General features: G+C 59.5%; 1 protein-coding gene across 1 annotated transcript; it reads right to left on the reverse strand.

Annotated features, from left to right (window-relative positions):
* Positions 1–73: 73 nt before the first annotated feature.
* Positions 74–14507, reverse strand: KCNC3 (potassium voltage-gated channel subfamily C member 3). The gene is given in 6 exon segments (XM_043899900.1): positions 74–3116; positions 6853–6958; positions 6960–6979; positions 7226–7417; positions 8487–9594; positions 13605–14507. Coding segments are annotated over 6 exon segments (2451 nt in total). The 5' UTR covers positions 14493–14507; the 3' UTR covers positions 74–2979.
* Between the last annotated feature and the right edge of the window lie 2981 nt (positions 14508–17488).

A 17488-nucleotide genomic window follows, 5' to 3' on the forward strand; every position in this document is an offset into this window, starting at 1 on the left:
CCAGCCCTTAGGTCTGCCCCCAAAGCCCCCTTCAGGAGACCTTCTCTGCAGACAAGGAGGATGAAACTTTTAAATGAAAAGGAAACTTTTATTTCGGTGGGGAGTGGCAGGGTGGGTGGGAAGGGGGGGCATGACACTTTTTCTTTGGGGCGGGGGGGGGGGTGACATGCGGCAGCTTCTGCATCGGGCGGTTCATGCACCCAGGGTGGGCGTGGGGGAGGCTTGGGGGAGGGGCCACGCCGACCCCTCCCTCCCTGCCCTGGGGGTGGGTTGAGAAGACCCGCCATTAGCACCAGAGTTGGACGATTTGCAGACCTCCCCTCCCCAGACTGACTCCGGACACCCTCCCCCATCCCTGAGAGCGCCCCCTTGCCGCTCCCCCCCCGCCACCCCAACGACAGGCCAGGCCCGCCCCGCCCACTTTTGAGTGAAAAACTTATTGCTGTGTGTGTGTTGGGGAGGAGCCGCTGTGTTCAGAAAGACCCCCGCCGTTCATTCCTCCCCAATCACCCCGCCCCCTGCCCCGTGTCCGTGCGTTCCCGGAGCGCAGGAGGGGTGCGACATGCGTGTGGGGAGCGCGTCATGCAGCGCATGCGTGTAGTTGCAGGCACCCTGGCGGCCGGGGGGAAAAGGGGCGCGGGACTTGGAAGTTGTCCCTTTAGCTCTCTCTCTCCCTCCCCGACTCCCACACTGTTGACTTGGGGGACGGGGAAACGAGAATAACGTTTGTAGAGGTTTGTAATGATTGTGGTTATTTTCAAAAGCTGAACTAAAAAGCTGGGTACGTGTGGCAGATTGGCGAGCCGGGGAGGTGGGGGTAGACGTTGGGAAGAAGTCCGTACCCTTTAGAAAAATCCTCACCCCCTTTCCCCGCACCTTTCGGCTTCCGTGAGGGTCAGGGGTATCTGGGGTTTTAAGAAGTTAAACCCTTTGGCAATATAATCAGTCTCCAACCCCATACCCTGGTGTCTGAAGCCCCTAGCCCTTTACCCCGCCCCACCCCGCTCCCACCAGAACCCGCCCCACCCCTCGCCCCTGGTTCGCCAGGGTTCAGGGTCCGAGGGAAGAATGGGGGGACTCAAAATGCCCCTTGCATAGGAATCGTTGCATCAAGAATCGTGCTCAGTGACATCCCCCCAACCCTCGGGTGGGGGGTGTTCCTGAGGCCGGTGGGAGCAGAGGGAGGGAGGTTGCTAATTCCGTGGGCCCCCAACTCCAAAAAGGGGAGTCCCCTAAGGACTCTGGGACCGGTGTGGTCTCTGGGCTTGGGGGAGGTAGCGCATCCTTGAGCCAGGATGGGATGTGAGAAATGATTTTCCACCCGCGAGCGTCGGGGGTTGAGGAACGCGGGGGAGGGGCTAGCTGGAATCCCAGCCCGGGTGGATATGTCATTGTTTCCCAAGCTTCTGATATTCCAGCGTTCCTCCACTCGGGAACAGCCTCTACATTTTAAATGTAAACACCTCTAACCTAAATAAACGGTGTCCTGGCCAAGCAGCAGTATCTGTCCAGATACTTACAGGCTTATATGCGAAATGCCAGGAAAGACAAAACTTTAAAAATAAGTGTTTGTCCTTGTACTGCTTAAAACCTTAGCACGTCACCAGGGGTGCAAATATGACCCTCTGGGAAACACTGGCGTCTATGAAGGTGCCTTTGGGACACCATTTAAAGAAAGGGGCTCTTGGAGGGGACAGGGTTAGCCATAAGAAGGGGGTGCCCCGGAAAGATCTGGTTCCCTGGAATTGCAGGCAGGTTGAGCCTATCTTGGAAATCTAGTGTCAGGGGAACCTGAGCTGGATGTCTGATGTCAGGTTTAGGGGTGTCCAGGAAGTGTTCAGAGTGTGGCAAAAATTGGAGCATCCCGAAGGCTGAACGTGAGTTCAAGGGCTGGGTCAAGTCTTGGAGGTTAAGGTGCTGGGATGCAGCCCAGGGGTTAAGGACTGGGCATGGCGGGGGGGGGGGCGGGGGGGGGGAGCGGGTAGCATCTGTGTGCAGAGAGGTTAAGTCCCAGGAGCGTGCTGGGATTTGGAAGATGCAGGGTGCCAGAATCAGCCTCAGGAATCCTGAGGGCAGGTCTCCTGTCCTGGGAATCTGGGGGGGGGGGGGGGGGGAGCAGAATTTTGTGTGCTAGGGCCAGAACATCCCAGAAAACCGGGATGGGAGGTCTGAGTCCATGCAGCAATAGAGGCGAGCAGATCCCTGGGGGTGGGGTGGGGGGTAGGAGAGGCGGATGAAAGAGTGAAATTCACCAGCGGGATGCTCCTAAAGGCTGAGGGAGCAGCTGTCCGCAGGCCCTCCCCGCCCCCCGCTCCATGCCTCCGCTTCTACCATCTGAGCTCAGTTCCCGTTTTTGGCTTGGGTGACTGTTCCTCCTTCCCCCACATTGCTGCTAATTTTTTTTAAAAAAAATCAGTGCGTGATGGGTTGCCCTCCTGGGGTGAAGGGTAGGAGGCTAGGAGACCCTCCTGTGGTGTGGTTTAAAGGCCAGCCCGACCCCCTTGGAGGTCCCCACCCGCTTCCCACAATGTCCCTTCCCTCGCTCGCGGCATGCAGCCCCTCGCGGCTTATTGCTGAGGTGGAGTTGGACAGGGCAGGGGTCCAGGTTGGAGGAGGCATGCAGAGTAGGGGGGAGGCGCCCCAAAATGTGATTGGCATAATTTGGACGTATTTACAGGACTTGATGGGGCGGGGGGGGGGGGTTCCTATGGCTCATGGAGACCTGAGAAGGCTTTTTTTTAGGAGGGGCAAAGAGTTGGGGGGACGGGTTTTGGCTCCTCCCCCTCCATCCTGGGGGCCCAGGTCGGGGTGAGGGGCCCGGGGGTGTCTGCTGGCGTCGTCGTCTCCGTTGCATATTATTAATGACTTTTTTTGTTTTTTTTTTGTAAAAAAAAAACCCTTTCCCCCACCTCCCACCCCCAGCGCCTTTGACCTTCTTCCCTGTCACCCCCGAGTCCCCCCACGGGGGGGAAGGGAGTGCTAGAGGATGGAGGGCAGGGTTGGGGGAGCGCGGCGGGCGGCCCTGGGGGAGCCGGGGGGAGTGGCAAGGGGGGCGAGGCGCAGGGACACCCCGCTCAGGCCCGCGATGCTGCTCAGGCTGCGGGATTTCTCGTAACCTGGGGGCGGGGGGAAGGGCAGAAACACAGGAGGAAGCGAGGAGATGGGGGTGAAGGCGGAGGGTCCAGCAGACAGCGGGACCCCAAGACAGAGGGAAGCAGGAGAGAAACAAAAAGAAGGGATACGAGATGGAGAGACAGAGACAGAGAGAGATGCAGGGAGAGGCAGAGACGGTGGAGACAAGAGCCGGACACCAGGACACAAGACGACAGATGGCAAGAAACGGGTAGATGGACAGAGGCGGACCAAGGAGATGGACAGAGAGAGAAGTGAACAAATCGGACAGTCAGTTGGCATCAAGGAGAAGGTTCAGACATGGGGAGGGGGGAGAGACTCAGGGTTAGGAGACAAGGTGGCACTCACCGAGCCTCCCCCACCCTACCCCCACCGCCGCCCGGCCCCCCCACCCCCTTCCCCCTAGTTGGCCCCCTCGTCTGAGGCAAAAAGGTGGGGGGGGGGGCAGCGAGGCAGATGGTGGGCAGCACGGGCATGGGGAGGGAGCTTGGGTGGAATGCCAGTGGGCGAGCAGCTGGTGGGGAGGGCTTGGGAGAGGGTGGGTGGGGCCGCAGGCGGTGGGGGGCTAACCTAGATGGAGAAAGAGGAGGACGGGGCATGGGGGGGCTGGGCTGTGAGGGGCTGAATGGAGCGCAAGTCAGCAGTGACCCCTGAGTGGGGCCGCGGTGTGGTGGTGCTGAAGGACAGCTCCAAGAGCAGTCTGATATGGCAAGGCTTCACCGAGCGTTGTAATGGGCTGTCTTTAAAGGCTAAGGCTTTCAGATGGGAAGGTCCTGACAGTGTCTTGATACTCAAGGGATCTAAGGCTTAGGGGCAGGTGTGGGGTTTCTTGAAAACAGGAATGTCTTGAGAGTTCTGCCAGTATCTGGGCTGTTCTAGGGCTTTCCTAGCCAGTACCAAGGGATCTGTCTGGATGTGGGCACCTTGACAGGAGGAGACAGGGCCTGGGTCGGGGAGTCAGAAGCCCAGTATCTTGGAGTCACCCCCTCCCAGCCATTCCCAATTGCTAACCTGGGGGAAAGGGGCAGGGGGGGATCGAGGGTCTCGCGAGGTCTCAGGCGGTGACAAGAGCTGGGGACAGAAATACACAGAGTCACGGAGGGGGGAGGGTGGCCAGGGAGAACCCCCCAACACAGCCTCACTGTTGGGGGGCCGGAGAAACGCCGGGATCTCTTCCTCCTCTCTGGTGTTTTCCGAGGGAGGGGAGCAATGAAATGGGGGCGGCCAGAGACATCAAATATGGGAGGAGCTTCCGGGGTGGCTTTCGGGGTGGGGGGGAAGATGAAGGGAGAGAGGAGGGGGAGTACTGGGGAAGAGTGGGGGCGGGGGGGGGAATGCGGGTCAGGTGCTGGACCCAGCAGCACCTGAGGGAAGACAGAGAAGGGGGCTGATGGAGTGGGTGGGGACCAGGTCAGGAGGAAGGGTCTTGAAAGAAGGGGGGCTAGGGAACAGTGGAGGGTGAGGGAGAAGCTAAGAGGACGGCAGGCGTGGAAGGGGTAGGGATCCAGGACCTTGGGGGAGGGAGTTTAGCCAGCCCCATCAGCTCCAGCCATTATTTGAGTTCAATGAATGGATTTTGGCATCAGAGGCAAAAGAAGCAGAGACCTACCCACCTCCCCCCTGCCGATCCCCCCACTCCTCCCTTACCCACATTCCCAAGTCCTCCTGCCCCACCCCTCAATTTCATAGGGGCCCATCCAGACCTGGGGGTGGGGGAACAAAGGGAGTAGGCAACAGGGCTGGGTGCAAGCGGGGGTGGGGGGGCTGAGATGGGAACAGGGAGGTGGGGGTTGGTAATGAGATGACAGGGGAGGATGATGGGGGAGAGGTGGGGGGCGTTGCAACAGGAGAGGTCCGGGAATGGAACAAGAAGAGCCAGACAGTCCCCTCTGGACTAGGAGCCTGGAAGCCTGCTTCTTGTCCTGCATCTGCTCTGTGGCTGGGGGTTGGCCATGGCCCTCTCTGAGTGTCTGTGAAACAAGGGGATTTAGATGCAGTTCTCCTTGAAGGCTCCCTGAGTCCTGCTCTGCCGTCTCCTTAGGCTGCGGCTAGGGATTCTTTAAGCTGTATCTCTGCATTTGCAAGGAAGACTCCATAGGTGTCTGTTGAATGAATGTGATGGACCAGGTGCCTTCAGGTGGCTTCTCAACACTTTTAAGATCAAATCCAGCCTCTCACCATAGCCAAAAACACTTCCCTCCAGGCTCCTCCCCTCTCCTCTCGGCCATTCAACTCCAACCACACTTTCCTCCCTGCTGTTGCTTTAACAAACCAGGGGCATCCCACCTCAGCACCTCAGGGCCTTTGAGCTCGCTCTTTCTTCTGCCCACTGGTCCTTTTTGAGCTTCAAGTTTTAGGTCACCGTCTCAGAAAGACCTTCACAGACGCCTTTATTTGACCTGGTTAGAGTAATTATCTTGTTTGTTTTCTGCTTCCCCCATTCATGGAGTGGAGAAATTTCCCTGTAAAGGGCCAGATAGTCGATATTTCCGGGGCTCTGTGGGCCATTACCATCTCTGTTGAAACTATTCCACTCTGCTGTTGTAGACAGTGGCCGTGTTCCAATGAAGTTTTATTTACAAAACAACTGGTGCACAGGTTTGGCCCTTGGCTATGGTCTGTCGCCACAGGGCTCTAGAGTATCAGCTCTGTGATGGGAGATCTGTGCTTTGGGCCCTGCCAAATCTCCAGTGCCTGGAACTATACCCTCAATCATTAGCTGCTGAATGAGTCAAGTTAGGGGTTAGCTGGGGTTGTTGTGAGGATTATAGAATATAGAGCATGTGGAAAATGCGTGGTTATGTTTGCTGGATAATTCGTCCATTGTCCCCTCACGCTCTCTCTGACCTCCCCACTGTCCAGTCCTGGCCCTTTTCCTCTGCCTCTCTTCTTCCCCAACCCCATAGCTCAGGCTTTGTCCTCTCCCCCAGGACCCTCATCCCAGCCTGCACCTCAGCCTCCCGACCTGCGGTCTCCCCACTCCAGTGCCTCCTCATGAAGTCCCAGAGTGGACCTCAGTTCAGTTCAGTCACTCAGTCATGTCCGACTTTGCGACCCCACGGACTGCAGCACGCCAGGCCTCCCTGTCCATCACCAACTCCCAGAGCTTGCGCAAACTCATGTCTGATCTGCTTCTCCCCAGATCCCAGGACAGGGCTCCTCAGCTCAGCCTGCTCTCCTGCCTCAGTTCTGGGTCAGCATCTGCCTCTCCCACCAAACTGGGGGTCGGGGGTGGGGTTGATACGCTACCCATTGATTCCCCACGCTCAGCACTGTGCCAGGAACATGTGTGTGGGTACTTGCTAAGTGCTGGCCAAGCCACGAGTGACTGCATAAGTGGCTCAGTCCTTCTCACCTCATCCTGTCCTCAGAAGAACGTTCTGGGTGTGTGCCCCCTTTTATTGATTAAACAAACAAAAGCAAAACCAAGGTGGGGAGGCAGGGGAGAGATGTGGATGGGGGTGAGGATGGAGGTCAGTCGTGAGGCCGTTGGGGTGGGGGGGTCAGGCACATGGTGGTGAGGGGCGGGGTGAGTTCTAGCAGTTAGTTAGAGGCAGGGCAAGTCCTGGGCAGATGGGTGTGGGGTCAGTGTCAGGGCCGGGGGTTACTTGGATGGAGCTGTTCACAGTGAGGGGGTGGGAGTCTCGGTCAGTGGGGGCTGCATGATCTCAGATGGGTTAGTCGGGAGGGAAGGGGTTCAGAGGGGTGGGGGCTACTTACCCCGGGGGGAGGGGGTTCGTCCACTAGGGGGATATCCAGGCTGCAGCGTTGGCGTTGAGGTCGGGCAAGAAGCTTGGGGGGCCTGGCTTACGCCAGTCTGGGGGGGGCAGTGGGGGAGCACCAGTGGCTGGGGGTGGGGGAAGAGGCCAGAGGGTCCGGGGTGGGGTGGGGGGGAATGGAGATGCAATAAAGACAGGTGAAGGGTCAGTGGTGAGGAAATTCGGGGGAGGGGGTCTGAGAGGGAGGGAGTTGGGGGCCAGGAGGTGGGGGAAGGGAAGTCCAGCACCTCCTCCCCCATCTCCCTCTCTGCCCTCCCCTAGGGGAGGGGAGAGAGGGAGGGTCCCGGGGGGGCGGGCAGTGGGGGGCACCTCACCTTTCCGGATGGAGCCATCAGGGGATGGGGCGTAGTCGGTGAGGAGGAAGCAGGCTCGGTCCCGGCCATAGCGGCCCCGGCTCCCAGGGGTGATGGGACTCTTGTCTTCCGGGGACATGGCGGGCTGGTCAATGGCCGGGCAGTCCTCATGGGCCAGCGCAGCAGCTGCAGGGTCCCCGTTGGGGCGGGGATCTGTGTCCGGAGGGGCAGACAGAGACACAAAGGCGACAGTGAGGTGTGGGAACTCATGGAGGAGAGGGCGCCAGAGGTGCTGGGGGTCAGGGGGTGTGGCTGGCGTGTTTGGGGAGCAGGGTCGTGGCCAGGAGAGTGTTGAGTCTTGGGAAGGATAGCAGGGAAGGGTGTCGAAGGCCAGGAAGCGGAGCCAGGCCAGGCACTGGGTGTGGAGAAGACCTGCACTGGGTGAGGGCGTTGGGTGTTTGGAGGAACGGGAACAGGGAAGAGGTGTTTGGGAAGTGAGCTGGGCACTGGTGGGCTGCGTGGTTGAAATGGACCAAACGGGGCACAGTGAGGCTCAGGTGCGTGCTGTGGGATAGATTTGGAAGGATGGTTGGGAGGGGCGAGCAGGCTGGGAGGTGGTTCTTCAGGGAGGGGTGTTGGACGCTGGCAAGGGCACAGCGGGGAGGCGTTGGGAAGGTGACAGATGAGGGAGGGGGAGGTGGGGGTCCCCTAGGCTCTGACTCTGGCTATTTTTAATTGGTGTGAAACTGGGTCAGCGGCTGAGGGAGCAAGATGGGGGGCCGGGTGGCCCAGCTCCCTTTCTTGACCTATTTAAGGCATGGGGGTGGGGCCCCCCCAGCCTCTCCCTCCCCCAAGACAGATGACCCAGTCGCTGCTTCTGAGACACAGACTCCCCTGGGGGGAGGGACGCACAGGCTCAGTCAACTTTCCTCTCATTTCCTTCATCACATAAGCTGCAGCTGCCCTGGCCTCTGTCTCAGGCCCTCGATTCCCACGTGAAATTCCCTCCCTGTGTCTCTCCGAACCCCCCTTTTCTCTGAGTCCCTCTCACCCTGATCACTCTGCCCTCCTCCCAGACCCCCTGAATACCTTGGCTGCAGGTCTGTCTCTCCCTAAAACTCTTTCACATGAAACCTGCTTCTCCATCACTGTTCCCTTTCCTCTTTCCCGTGTCCGTTGCTGACCACCTCCGAGCCTCAACACATACCTCCTGCCCCCCTCAGCACCACCCCACTTCTGCCTGCCCGCTCCCCCAACCCCCACCCCTGTGACCCCTCCTCACCTGCCCGGTTGATCTCAACCACTTCCTCCTGAGCCAATGGGCAGGGCTCCCCAGGGGCCGGCAGAGGAGGCAGCCCCATGATTCCGAGCCCACCCGCTCCCCCCCTGAGCAGCCCAGGGTGTGTGTGGGGGCCCGGCGGGTAAGCCCCGGCCACAGTCACCCCCATGGAGGGCGGGGTGATGGGGGGTGGGGGGCTGATGCCGCCGCTGCCATGGTGAGGAGGGAGTGGGGGGGGCGGGGGCGGGTCGGGCTTGCAATAGTTGGGCGAGCCAGGCTGCGGGGGCCGGGGAATGTGTTTGTTCTTCTTCTTGGGCAGCTTCTGTTTGGCCATGGCCAGCGAATAGTACATGCCGAAGTTGTTCACAATGACGGGCACTGGCATGGCGATGGTGAGCACCCCAGCCAGGGCACACAGCGCCCCGACCAGCATCCCCGACCACGTCTTGGGGTACATGTCTCCGTAGCCCAGGGTTGTCATGGTGACCACGGCCCACCAGAAGCCGATGGGGATGTTCTTGAAGTAGGTGTGGTTGGAGCCCAGGATGTCGTTGGGGTCGGCGCCGATGCGCTCGGCATAGTAGATCATGGTGGCGAAAATGAGCACGCCCAGGGCCAGGAAGATGATGAGCAGCAAGAACTCGTTGGTGCTGGCGCGGAGCGTGTGGCCGAGTACGCGCAGCCCCACAAAGTGCCGCGTGAGCTTGAAGATCCGCAGGATCCGGACGAAGCGGACGACCCGCAGGAAGCCCAGCACGTCTTTGGCAGCCTTGGAGCTGAGGCCGGAGAGCCCCACCTCCAGATAGAAGGGCAGGATGGCCACACAGTCAATGATATTGAGGCTGCTCTTGAGAAATTCCACCTTGTCTGGGCAGAAGGTGATGCGCATGAGAAACTCAAAGGTGAACCAGACCACGCACACGCCCTCCACGTAGGTCAGGAAGGGCTCCGTCTCCACCTCCACATTGGTGATGTTCTCTGGCGGAGCCCCAGGGATCGGGGAGGCTTGTGTCACTGTCTTGTTACTGATGTGGATGAAGCCCTCGTGGGTCTCCAGGCAGAAGGTGGTGATGGAGATGAGGATGAAGAAGAGGGAGGCGAACGCCACATACTGTGGGGCAGGGTGGGAGAAAGAGGGCGAAAGGTGACCCAGGCATCTGGTCGACCAGCCATCTACCCAAGACCCACCCAGTGGCCCCTTTCTCAGACCCAAACTCCAGGGGAATCCGGGTGTCCCAGCCCCAATGCGTCCATCACTTCTTGCATCCTGTTCTCTCTAAAGCTTGCAAAAGGATCAGAGGCAGCTCTCCCCCAGCTCGGGAGAGGAGCTGGCCCCAGCCGCAGCAGCAGATGGTCCACTTCTTTCCTGGAAACAGCAATTTCTGGCTCTGTGCTCTGTCTCCTAGACCACCCCCCCCCACCCTCCTGTTCTCTGTGTCGTATCTCGGGGTCCCTGGCAGGGTCCAATGATTCTGCTGGGGGGTGGGGGAGGGAGACTAAAATCATGCATCCTGTGTCTCAGGGCTTTGGGGCTTGGCTTGGAACTGGGGGGGAAGGGAAAGGGGAGAAGGTGGGTGGGGAAGCAGAACTAGGAGGTGGTTAAGAGTAGGAAAGCCTGGGTTTGAATCCAGCTTTTTTTCTGCCTAATTGGGCAAGATTAAGCCTTCTGAACCTCAAGTTTTGGTGTTTTATTTTTACAGGGATATTGTAAGGATTACATTAGATGACTATACAAAGGACTTGGCTCCAAAACCAGTGCTTGAGCTTTTGTTAGGGTATAGGGGCATCAGTTAAAGGGGGGCCAAGGAAGAGACCTCAGGTATCAATATTTAAGGACCATGATGCTAATGACTGGGTCCAAGAAAACAGAGAAGGTTGGGTGAGCCCCTCACCCAGAGAGAACAGCGAAGGGGTGGGCCCACAGATGAGAGGAGCAGTGTCAGGGCTCTGAATAAAGAGGGAAGTGAAGGGTCAAGACTGAAAAAAAGGGATGATGGGGTGGGGTTTAAGGCTCTGGAAAGGAAGGGAATGTCCAGGGCTTGGGCATAGAGGAAGGGGAGAGGACAGGGCTAGGTCCAAGGAGAGGTGAGGGGACTGGTCAGAGGTATGACCTGAGGTATGGGGTGCCTGGGTCATTTCAAGATGGGGAAGGATCTGTGTCCCAAGCGCTCAATGGTGTGGGTTTTGATGAAGGCCTTGAGGACTGAAGGCAGGATCAAGATCTTGAAGGCCTCTAGGAATGGTAGTTGGCTTTATCAAATATGTAGAAGAGAGGTCAAAGCAGTAGGGTTAGTCCTGAGAGAAGGGGATGGGCGTTGAGGCAGAGGGAGCTTTAATCAGATGGGTAGACGAGAGAGAGGGGCTGGGCTGCAGAGAAGAGAGAAGAGCCAGCATTGGGCTGCAGAGATGACCCTAGACCTTGGGGTAGCCTGGGGGGAGGGAGGGTCAGAGCTGGCCCTCTGCCCCACCCCCCCCTCTTCATTTCTCCGCAGTGGTTTAAGAGGCCAGAGGCCGGCGCAGAGCGCATGCCCGGTGCTCCCCCCGCACCCCACTCGGAACCCGGTGCACCGCGCAGGCTGCGGCACCGCAGTGGGGGCGGGCCGGCCGGCCCAGGGGGCGGGGCGCGCGATGGCCAGCACCACGGACAGCTCCCCCGCCGCAGTGCGCAGCCGCAGGGACTGGGAGCAGTCTTAACCCCTACCGGGCAGTAGCGGAGCAGGCGGTGCGCAGCCGCGGTGCCGCTTCACAGAGGGAGGCCACGGGCCAGGAGCTTGAGTAACTCCTTCCCTCCCGGGACACAGAGAGAAAGGCCAGCACCCGCCGCAGTGCGCAGCTGGACAGAGTCAGGACTGGTTTACCCCCTTGTCCCGAGATGGTTCAAAAGCAGAAGGGGTAGGAGGGCATGCAGTCCCTGTAAGAAGGAAGGGGAGATTACGGAGAGGGGAGCGAGGCGGAAGGAAACCGGACCCTCCACTTTGCTCTGGCTTCAGCTCTCGACTCTCAGACTTTCACTTGAAGGCTAGAAAGTGCTACACGGACACGCAAAACACAGCTGTAAAGTAAACAAATGTCCTCCGGAGCTGTCCTGAACCCCTAGCTTCACCTCAGGACCCTTCAATGGGGTCACAAGAGGGTAGGGCGCCCCAGGCCATGGAGGGAGGGTGACAGGCCTGAGGGGGCATCTAGGGCCACTTCCCTTCCGCACCTCTTCTCCCCCACCTCCCCCCACCCCAAACCCAAATCCTGCCAACTCAGCGCTTCCTGGGGACCAAACTTTATGCGGTGCCTCCGGGCCCCCCTCCCTCTCAGTCCCTCCCCCGGCGCGAATGCGGCACTGCGGCTCCGCGTCCTTCCCGGCCCAGGACGCGGCACGGTGGGGGGAGGGTGCCGGACGGCTCCTCCGGGTGTTTGGGTCCCCAGGAGGTTCGGAGGGGGGCTGGAGTCTCTCCTCTTTCTCTCCTTTCTCTAATTCCCCCTATCTTGAACTGTCCTCTCTCCATCTACCCAGGGAGGAAGTTAGGAGGAGGAAGAGGTTTAAGTGAGAACTAGGGGGGAGGGTAGCTATTTAGCCAAAGAAGTTACAGATTTTTGAGGAAAGTTTTTTAGGTGGGAGATGAAGAGATCTTTGGAGGAAGTCTAGAATTTTGAGGGCAACAAGGCGGGAGACAGGATAAGGCTGGAGTGTGGGCTCTTTGGTTCACTTTGTAGGGAGGTGGGTCAGGACGGGCTGAGGAGCCCAGTTCTAGGCTTCAGACTGGGTAGTGGGGGGCGGGGGTTTTGAGAAAGATGAAGCGAGCAGGGATTGGAGCCGGGGATGGGGGGACAGGTGGAAAGAAACCAAGAAAGAACTGGGAGCTATTTTGAGAAGGAAGTTTTGGGTCTGATAACCTGAGGGTCCCAAGGATTGAGGTTAGGTAAAAGTTATGGAGCAGGGAGGAAAGTCATTTACTGACTAGGAAAAAGGCTGGGAGGCTGAGGATGGGGGTAGGGGTGGGGTTGTCCCAGAGATAGAGAGTGGGCTATGCAGTTTAAACAATGGAACGGAGAAGCTGGGAGAATCTGTGGATGAGGCAGAAGCGATTCTAGAGGGCATATGGGAAGTTCTGGAGACGAAAGACATTCTGGGGGCTCGGGACTCTTCTGGAGACATTGAGGAGGAGTGTGAAAGCCTTGGGGGAAGTCTGGAGCTGTATTGAGAAATCCTCAGGAGAGGAGTTGGTGTGAAGGATGCGAGAAGGGATGTGAAACACAGAGGGGGCAGCAAGGTTCCAGGAGAGAAGATGCCCCAAAACTCAGTGTTGCAGTGGGGGTGAGGGGGGAGTGTCCTAGCAGGAGCAAGTGGTTTGGAGGTTCAGAGGGGTCCGGGGCACTCTGAGAGTGGGGTGGAAACTATTCTGAGACTTAAAGGGCAGAAGAAGCAGAGGGGCTCAAAGGTAACTAGGAGACACAAACTTGGAGAGAGGCAGGGGATTCGGAGACGGGCAGAGGGAGAGAGAGGTGCTGGGAGAGCCTGCAGGACTGAAGGCTGGAGAACTGAAGAGCAGGCTTCACGGGGTCTGCAGGGGATGGAGACAGTGTTCACAAGCCCTGGGACACTTTGAGGGTTAGGAAGCGATGTCTTCTGAGGATTTAGGGAGGTCCAAGAAACTGAAGGCTGGGGGGAGAGTCTGCTGAGAGTCTGAGAGGTGAGAAGAGGTGAAAAGAGTCTGGGAAGACTCTGAGGGTCGAGGAAAGACCTTCTGAAAGCTCTCTAGCGGGGTCCAGGAAAGGAGGGGGTGGGGCTGTTCAGGGAAGTTGTTTAGGAGATTGGCCCATCAGAGAAGAAGTTTCTAAGCGTCTAGGATGGACTAGAGAAGCAGGGTGGGGTTGAAACAGGTCTGGAGGGTTCTGAAAGTTGGAGAAACATCTTCTGAGAATCTGGGGATGGCTAGAGAGGGGGATGTGTTCAGAGGGGTACGGGAGACCCAGGAATGGGGTAAGAGGCTTCTAAGAAACTGGGAGGCTAAGAGACCAGGAGGGTCTGACAGGGGCCAGGGGCTGAGGGCAAGGATGGGGAGCTCCCTGAGGGTCCGGGAGCTCTTGGAGAGGGGAGGGGAATGGGGGCTCTGAGAAAGCGCTCACCCTGGCGGCCCGCGACGAGTAGGGGTCCTCGAAGAGCGCCCACACCCGGGGCTGCCAGCGGCGCCACCACGTGCCGCCCGCGCCGCCCGCGCCCCCTGGCGGGCCCCCGGCGCCGCCGCCCGCGTCCTGGAAGCAGAGGCGCTTGAGCTCGCCGCCGGCGCCGTCCAGGCCGCCGCCGCCCGCGCCCGCCTCGTCGTCCAGACCCGCGTCGTGGGCGCCCGCGGCGTTGGCAGCGTTCGCGGCGCCCGAAGGGTCGGGTGCCTCGAAGGAGTCGAGCGCTTCCTCGGCGTCCCGGTGCTGCCGGTAGGTCATCCAGCAGCAGGCCTCCACGTCGGTCTCGTCGATGCCCCAAAAGCCGAGCTCCTCCTCGAAGAGCGGCCCGCACACGTCGGCCGGGCAGTGCAGCTTGCCCGTACGGTAGTAGTTGAGCACGTAAGCGAAGACACCCGGATGCCGGTCAAAGAAGAACTCATCGGCGCCCGGGTCGTAGTCGAAACGCGCCGCCGCCTCGGGCTCCGTCAGGCCGGCCAGCCGCGTCCCCGGCAGGGTGCGCAGCGTCGAGCGGTACGTCTCATGGCGCACGCCGCCCACGTTGATCACGATCTTGCCACTGTCGCCACCGCCGCCGCCGTGCCGCCCCATGGCCGCCGCCGGCAGCCCGGGGCATGGCTCGGCGCGCCGGCCCCCGGGCCCGCGGGGTGCCGGGGGGCCCGCCGGGGACGCGGCGGGGCCGGGCTGCGCAGGTTGCTGCTCTTGCAGCAACGGCGGTGGCGGCGGCGGCGAGGGCAGCGGTGGCGGGGACTCGGACGGCTGCGGCGGCGGCGCCGGCTGCTGTTTGCTAGCCGCCTGGCGCCCGCGGAAGGACGAGACGCAGACTGAGCTCAGCATTGGATGGGGGGCGGAGCGGCAGGGGCGGGGCGTTGTAGGGGAGGAGCCACGGGGGGAGAGACAGATGTGACTGGGTGAGAGGAGGTGATGGAGGAAGGGGGCGGGGCCGAAGGGAGGGAGGAGCTGAATTGATTGGTTTTTGAAGGGGTGAGGGCGGGGCTGAAACTGGGAAAAGGCCCCAGACTCCAACACTGCCTAGATGGACGGGGCGGGGCCACACATGCGACACACCGATTGGGTCTTTCTGAGATAAGGGGCGGGGCCGAGCGAGGTGTTAAAGGGGCTGGATAGGAAGCGAAAATTGCCTGGTTTGGCCGCACTAGGAGAACAGAGGAGGCGGGGCTAGATGTGAGAAAGAGATCTGATTTAACTAAAAAAAGGAGCGGGGTGGGTAGAGGAATAGGGCTTGTCCAAGCTATTTAAAGGGGCCTGACGGTCCGAGACTGGCGGAGGCAGGGCTTGGGCCACAAGGCGGATGGCCGTCCGAATTGGATAGAGACGGGCCTAAAGAGCCGGCAAGCAGTACCTGGTGGAGTGGGGCAGATGGAGACTGCCGGGTTGGGATCCTAACATTGCTTGGACGGGGCAGAGCGGATCTTAAGAAGAGGCAGGGCCACAGAAATCAGAAAGTCCTAATTCTGGGAGGATGAGAGGGCGGGACTGAGCGAGGGGCGGGAACTGGAAATGAAGAGTGGCACTGGGCTGAACTGAAAAGGAACAGAGAAAGGGGAACAGGGACTAAGACCCGGTAGAGAGGGGACGGAATGGGGCGAGGCCTGGAAACCTGAGAGCTTCTGACTAGGTCTAATGGAGGAGGAGAGGTAAAGAAAGTACCGGGTCAGAGCTGCAAACTCGGCCCGATTAACCGGGGCTGGACCGGAAGAATGTCAGGATGGATGGGAAGAGACTGAGAGGTGGGTGGGGTCCACGAATGGTAGTAAACGTCTTGAATTGCCTGTGGAAATGCAAGACTAAGAGAGGAGAGGGGCTTTAAGGGTCTTGAAAGCAACCAGGGTAGGCGGGGGCGGGGCAAGGCTAAGAGTGTAGAGAATGGCTAAGGAAAATGTGAGACCTGCAAAGAGTACAAGGCTATCGGGATGGACGGAGCGGTGGAACCTAAAACGGGAAATCTTGGAGGCCAAATAACCTGGGAGAGAGTCCTAAGGGTCAGCAGGGCCTTAAAAGGGGGAACGCGGTGAGGGAAAGGGGACAAGGTATAGATAATGGCAGACTGCAGCCAGGAGAACCGAGGAATGGATGAGAACTGGTGAGGAGAGTCTTAAGGGAGGCGGATGGGAGAAACTAATAAAACACCTGGAAGCACAGTCTAGGCTGAGGCAACAGGCAGGGCCGATAGGAAATTGGGCGGAGCCAGGTGTCGGAGCGTCCGGCAGAGAGGGCAGGGGGATGGGGGCGGGGCCAATGGAGGGCGGGACCAGAACTAGGCGGACCGCCTAGCAGCGGTCCGGCCCCGCCCCCTGGGCGGGCCTAGCCGCCGGGTGTTCGGGCGCAGGCGCGGGGCAGGGGCGGGGCCAGCGGCTGCGGCTGGGGCTGCGACGGCCGGAGGCGGTGCCTGTGGGAGGGAAGGGGGCTGGTCAGGGGCTGCGGGCCTCCCCGCTCTGCACTATCCCCGGCAGGTGCGGCGGCTGGTTGGTATCGCCTCCTTACCCATCCCCGCTCCGGCTTCTGTGTCTCTCATCAATGTCTCTTTCTCTGAATATTTGTCCCCCCGCCTCTGCCCTTACTCCTTTGAGACTCTGGCCCCTGCATTCTAAGTCTCTGCGCTCCCTCTGGGTCTCTGTCCCCCTCCTCTGAGTCTTACCTCTCTGCTCTCTAAGCCTCAGTCTCCTCTCCCCGGACCATGGAAGGGTCTCCCCACCCTCAATGTCTTTCTCTTGGCCTCTACCTTTTTCTCTGATTTCTCTCTCTCTCTGGCCTCTTTCTCCTCTCTTGGGTTCCTGAACTCCTCTCTCTGGTCTCTTTTCCCTCCTGTCTCTGTCCTTCCTCTTTGTGTTCCTGTCCTCAATACTCCCCTCGCCCCAGGGCTTCCCCCCTCCTCTCTCTGGGTCTCTGTCCCCCCAGCTCTTGTTCTCTGACCACCTCCTTCCCTGTGTCTTTACCCCCTCCTCTGTCTCTTTTGCCCCTCTGTCACTGCCTTTTCTCTTTCTGTCCTCTCTCTCTTTTCCTCCCTTGGGTCTCTACCCCCTCCCACCCGTGCCTCTTTGACCCCTTTCTGAATCTGTCCCCCTTTTTCTTGGTCTCTGTCCCCACTTCTTTGGGGCTCTGTCCTGCTGTCCTTTGGCCTCTGTCCCTCTCCTGGATCTCTGTCCCTCTCTTTCCGGCTCCCACTGCATCACCCTCTCTAACCCTCACCCTGGCCAGGACTCGAGGCTGCGTCACTGCAGAGTTGCAGAAGTGGGGCCCGTCCTGCGGACCTGGGAGGTAGTTTCCTTCGACTCCCCCACCCCCAGACCTAGGATCCCCCACTACCCCCTGACCCAGTGTTCTCGGGCAGTCCTCAAGCTCCCATGGGACCCGGGAAGACATCGGGACTTCTACTCTTCTCTGCTCCAAATTCTTGTATATCCCTAGGCAGAAGCTGTGAATCCTGAGGTGAAGGAATGGGCTTGGGTTGAGTGAGGCTTTGTGGGCAGGTGGGGGTGGTGATGGATGCTAGGGTAGGGGTTGAGTGGGCATTAGGGGCTGGGAGTAAGCTCTGGGGTAAGGACCTAAGTCAAGTATCACCCCTTATTACCCCCACCCCCACCCCACCCCAACTCTATACTTTTCTGCATTTGACAGCAGCCAGGCACTGGATCAAGTTACCAAATCAGCGTTTTTGCAGAGGTCAGAAGGTGTGGAAGAAGGTGCCCGGGCAGAAGGAAGGGGAGGAGGAAGAAGCGAGGAGGCTGGAATAGGGGAGAATATGGAATGAAACTCTGGATTAGAGACCATGGGATGAGGGGAAGAGGTTCGGTCAAGGATGATCCAGATTC

The sequence above is a fragment of the Cervus elaphus genome, chromosome 4, assembly GCF_910594005.1.
Source record: "Cervus elaphus chromosome 4, mCerEla1.1, whole genome shotgun sequence".
Classification (NCBI taxonomy): Eukaryota; Metazoa; Chordata; class Mammalia; order Artiodactyla; family Cervidae; genus Cervus; species Cervus elaphus.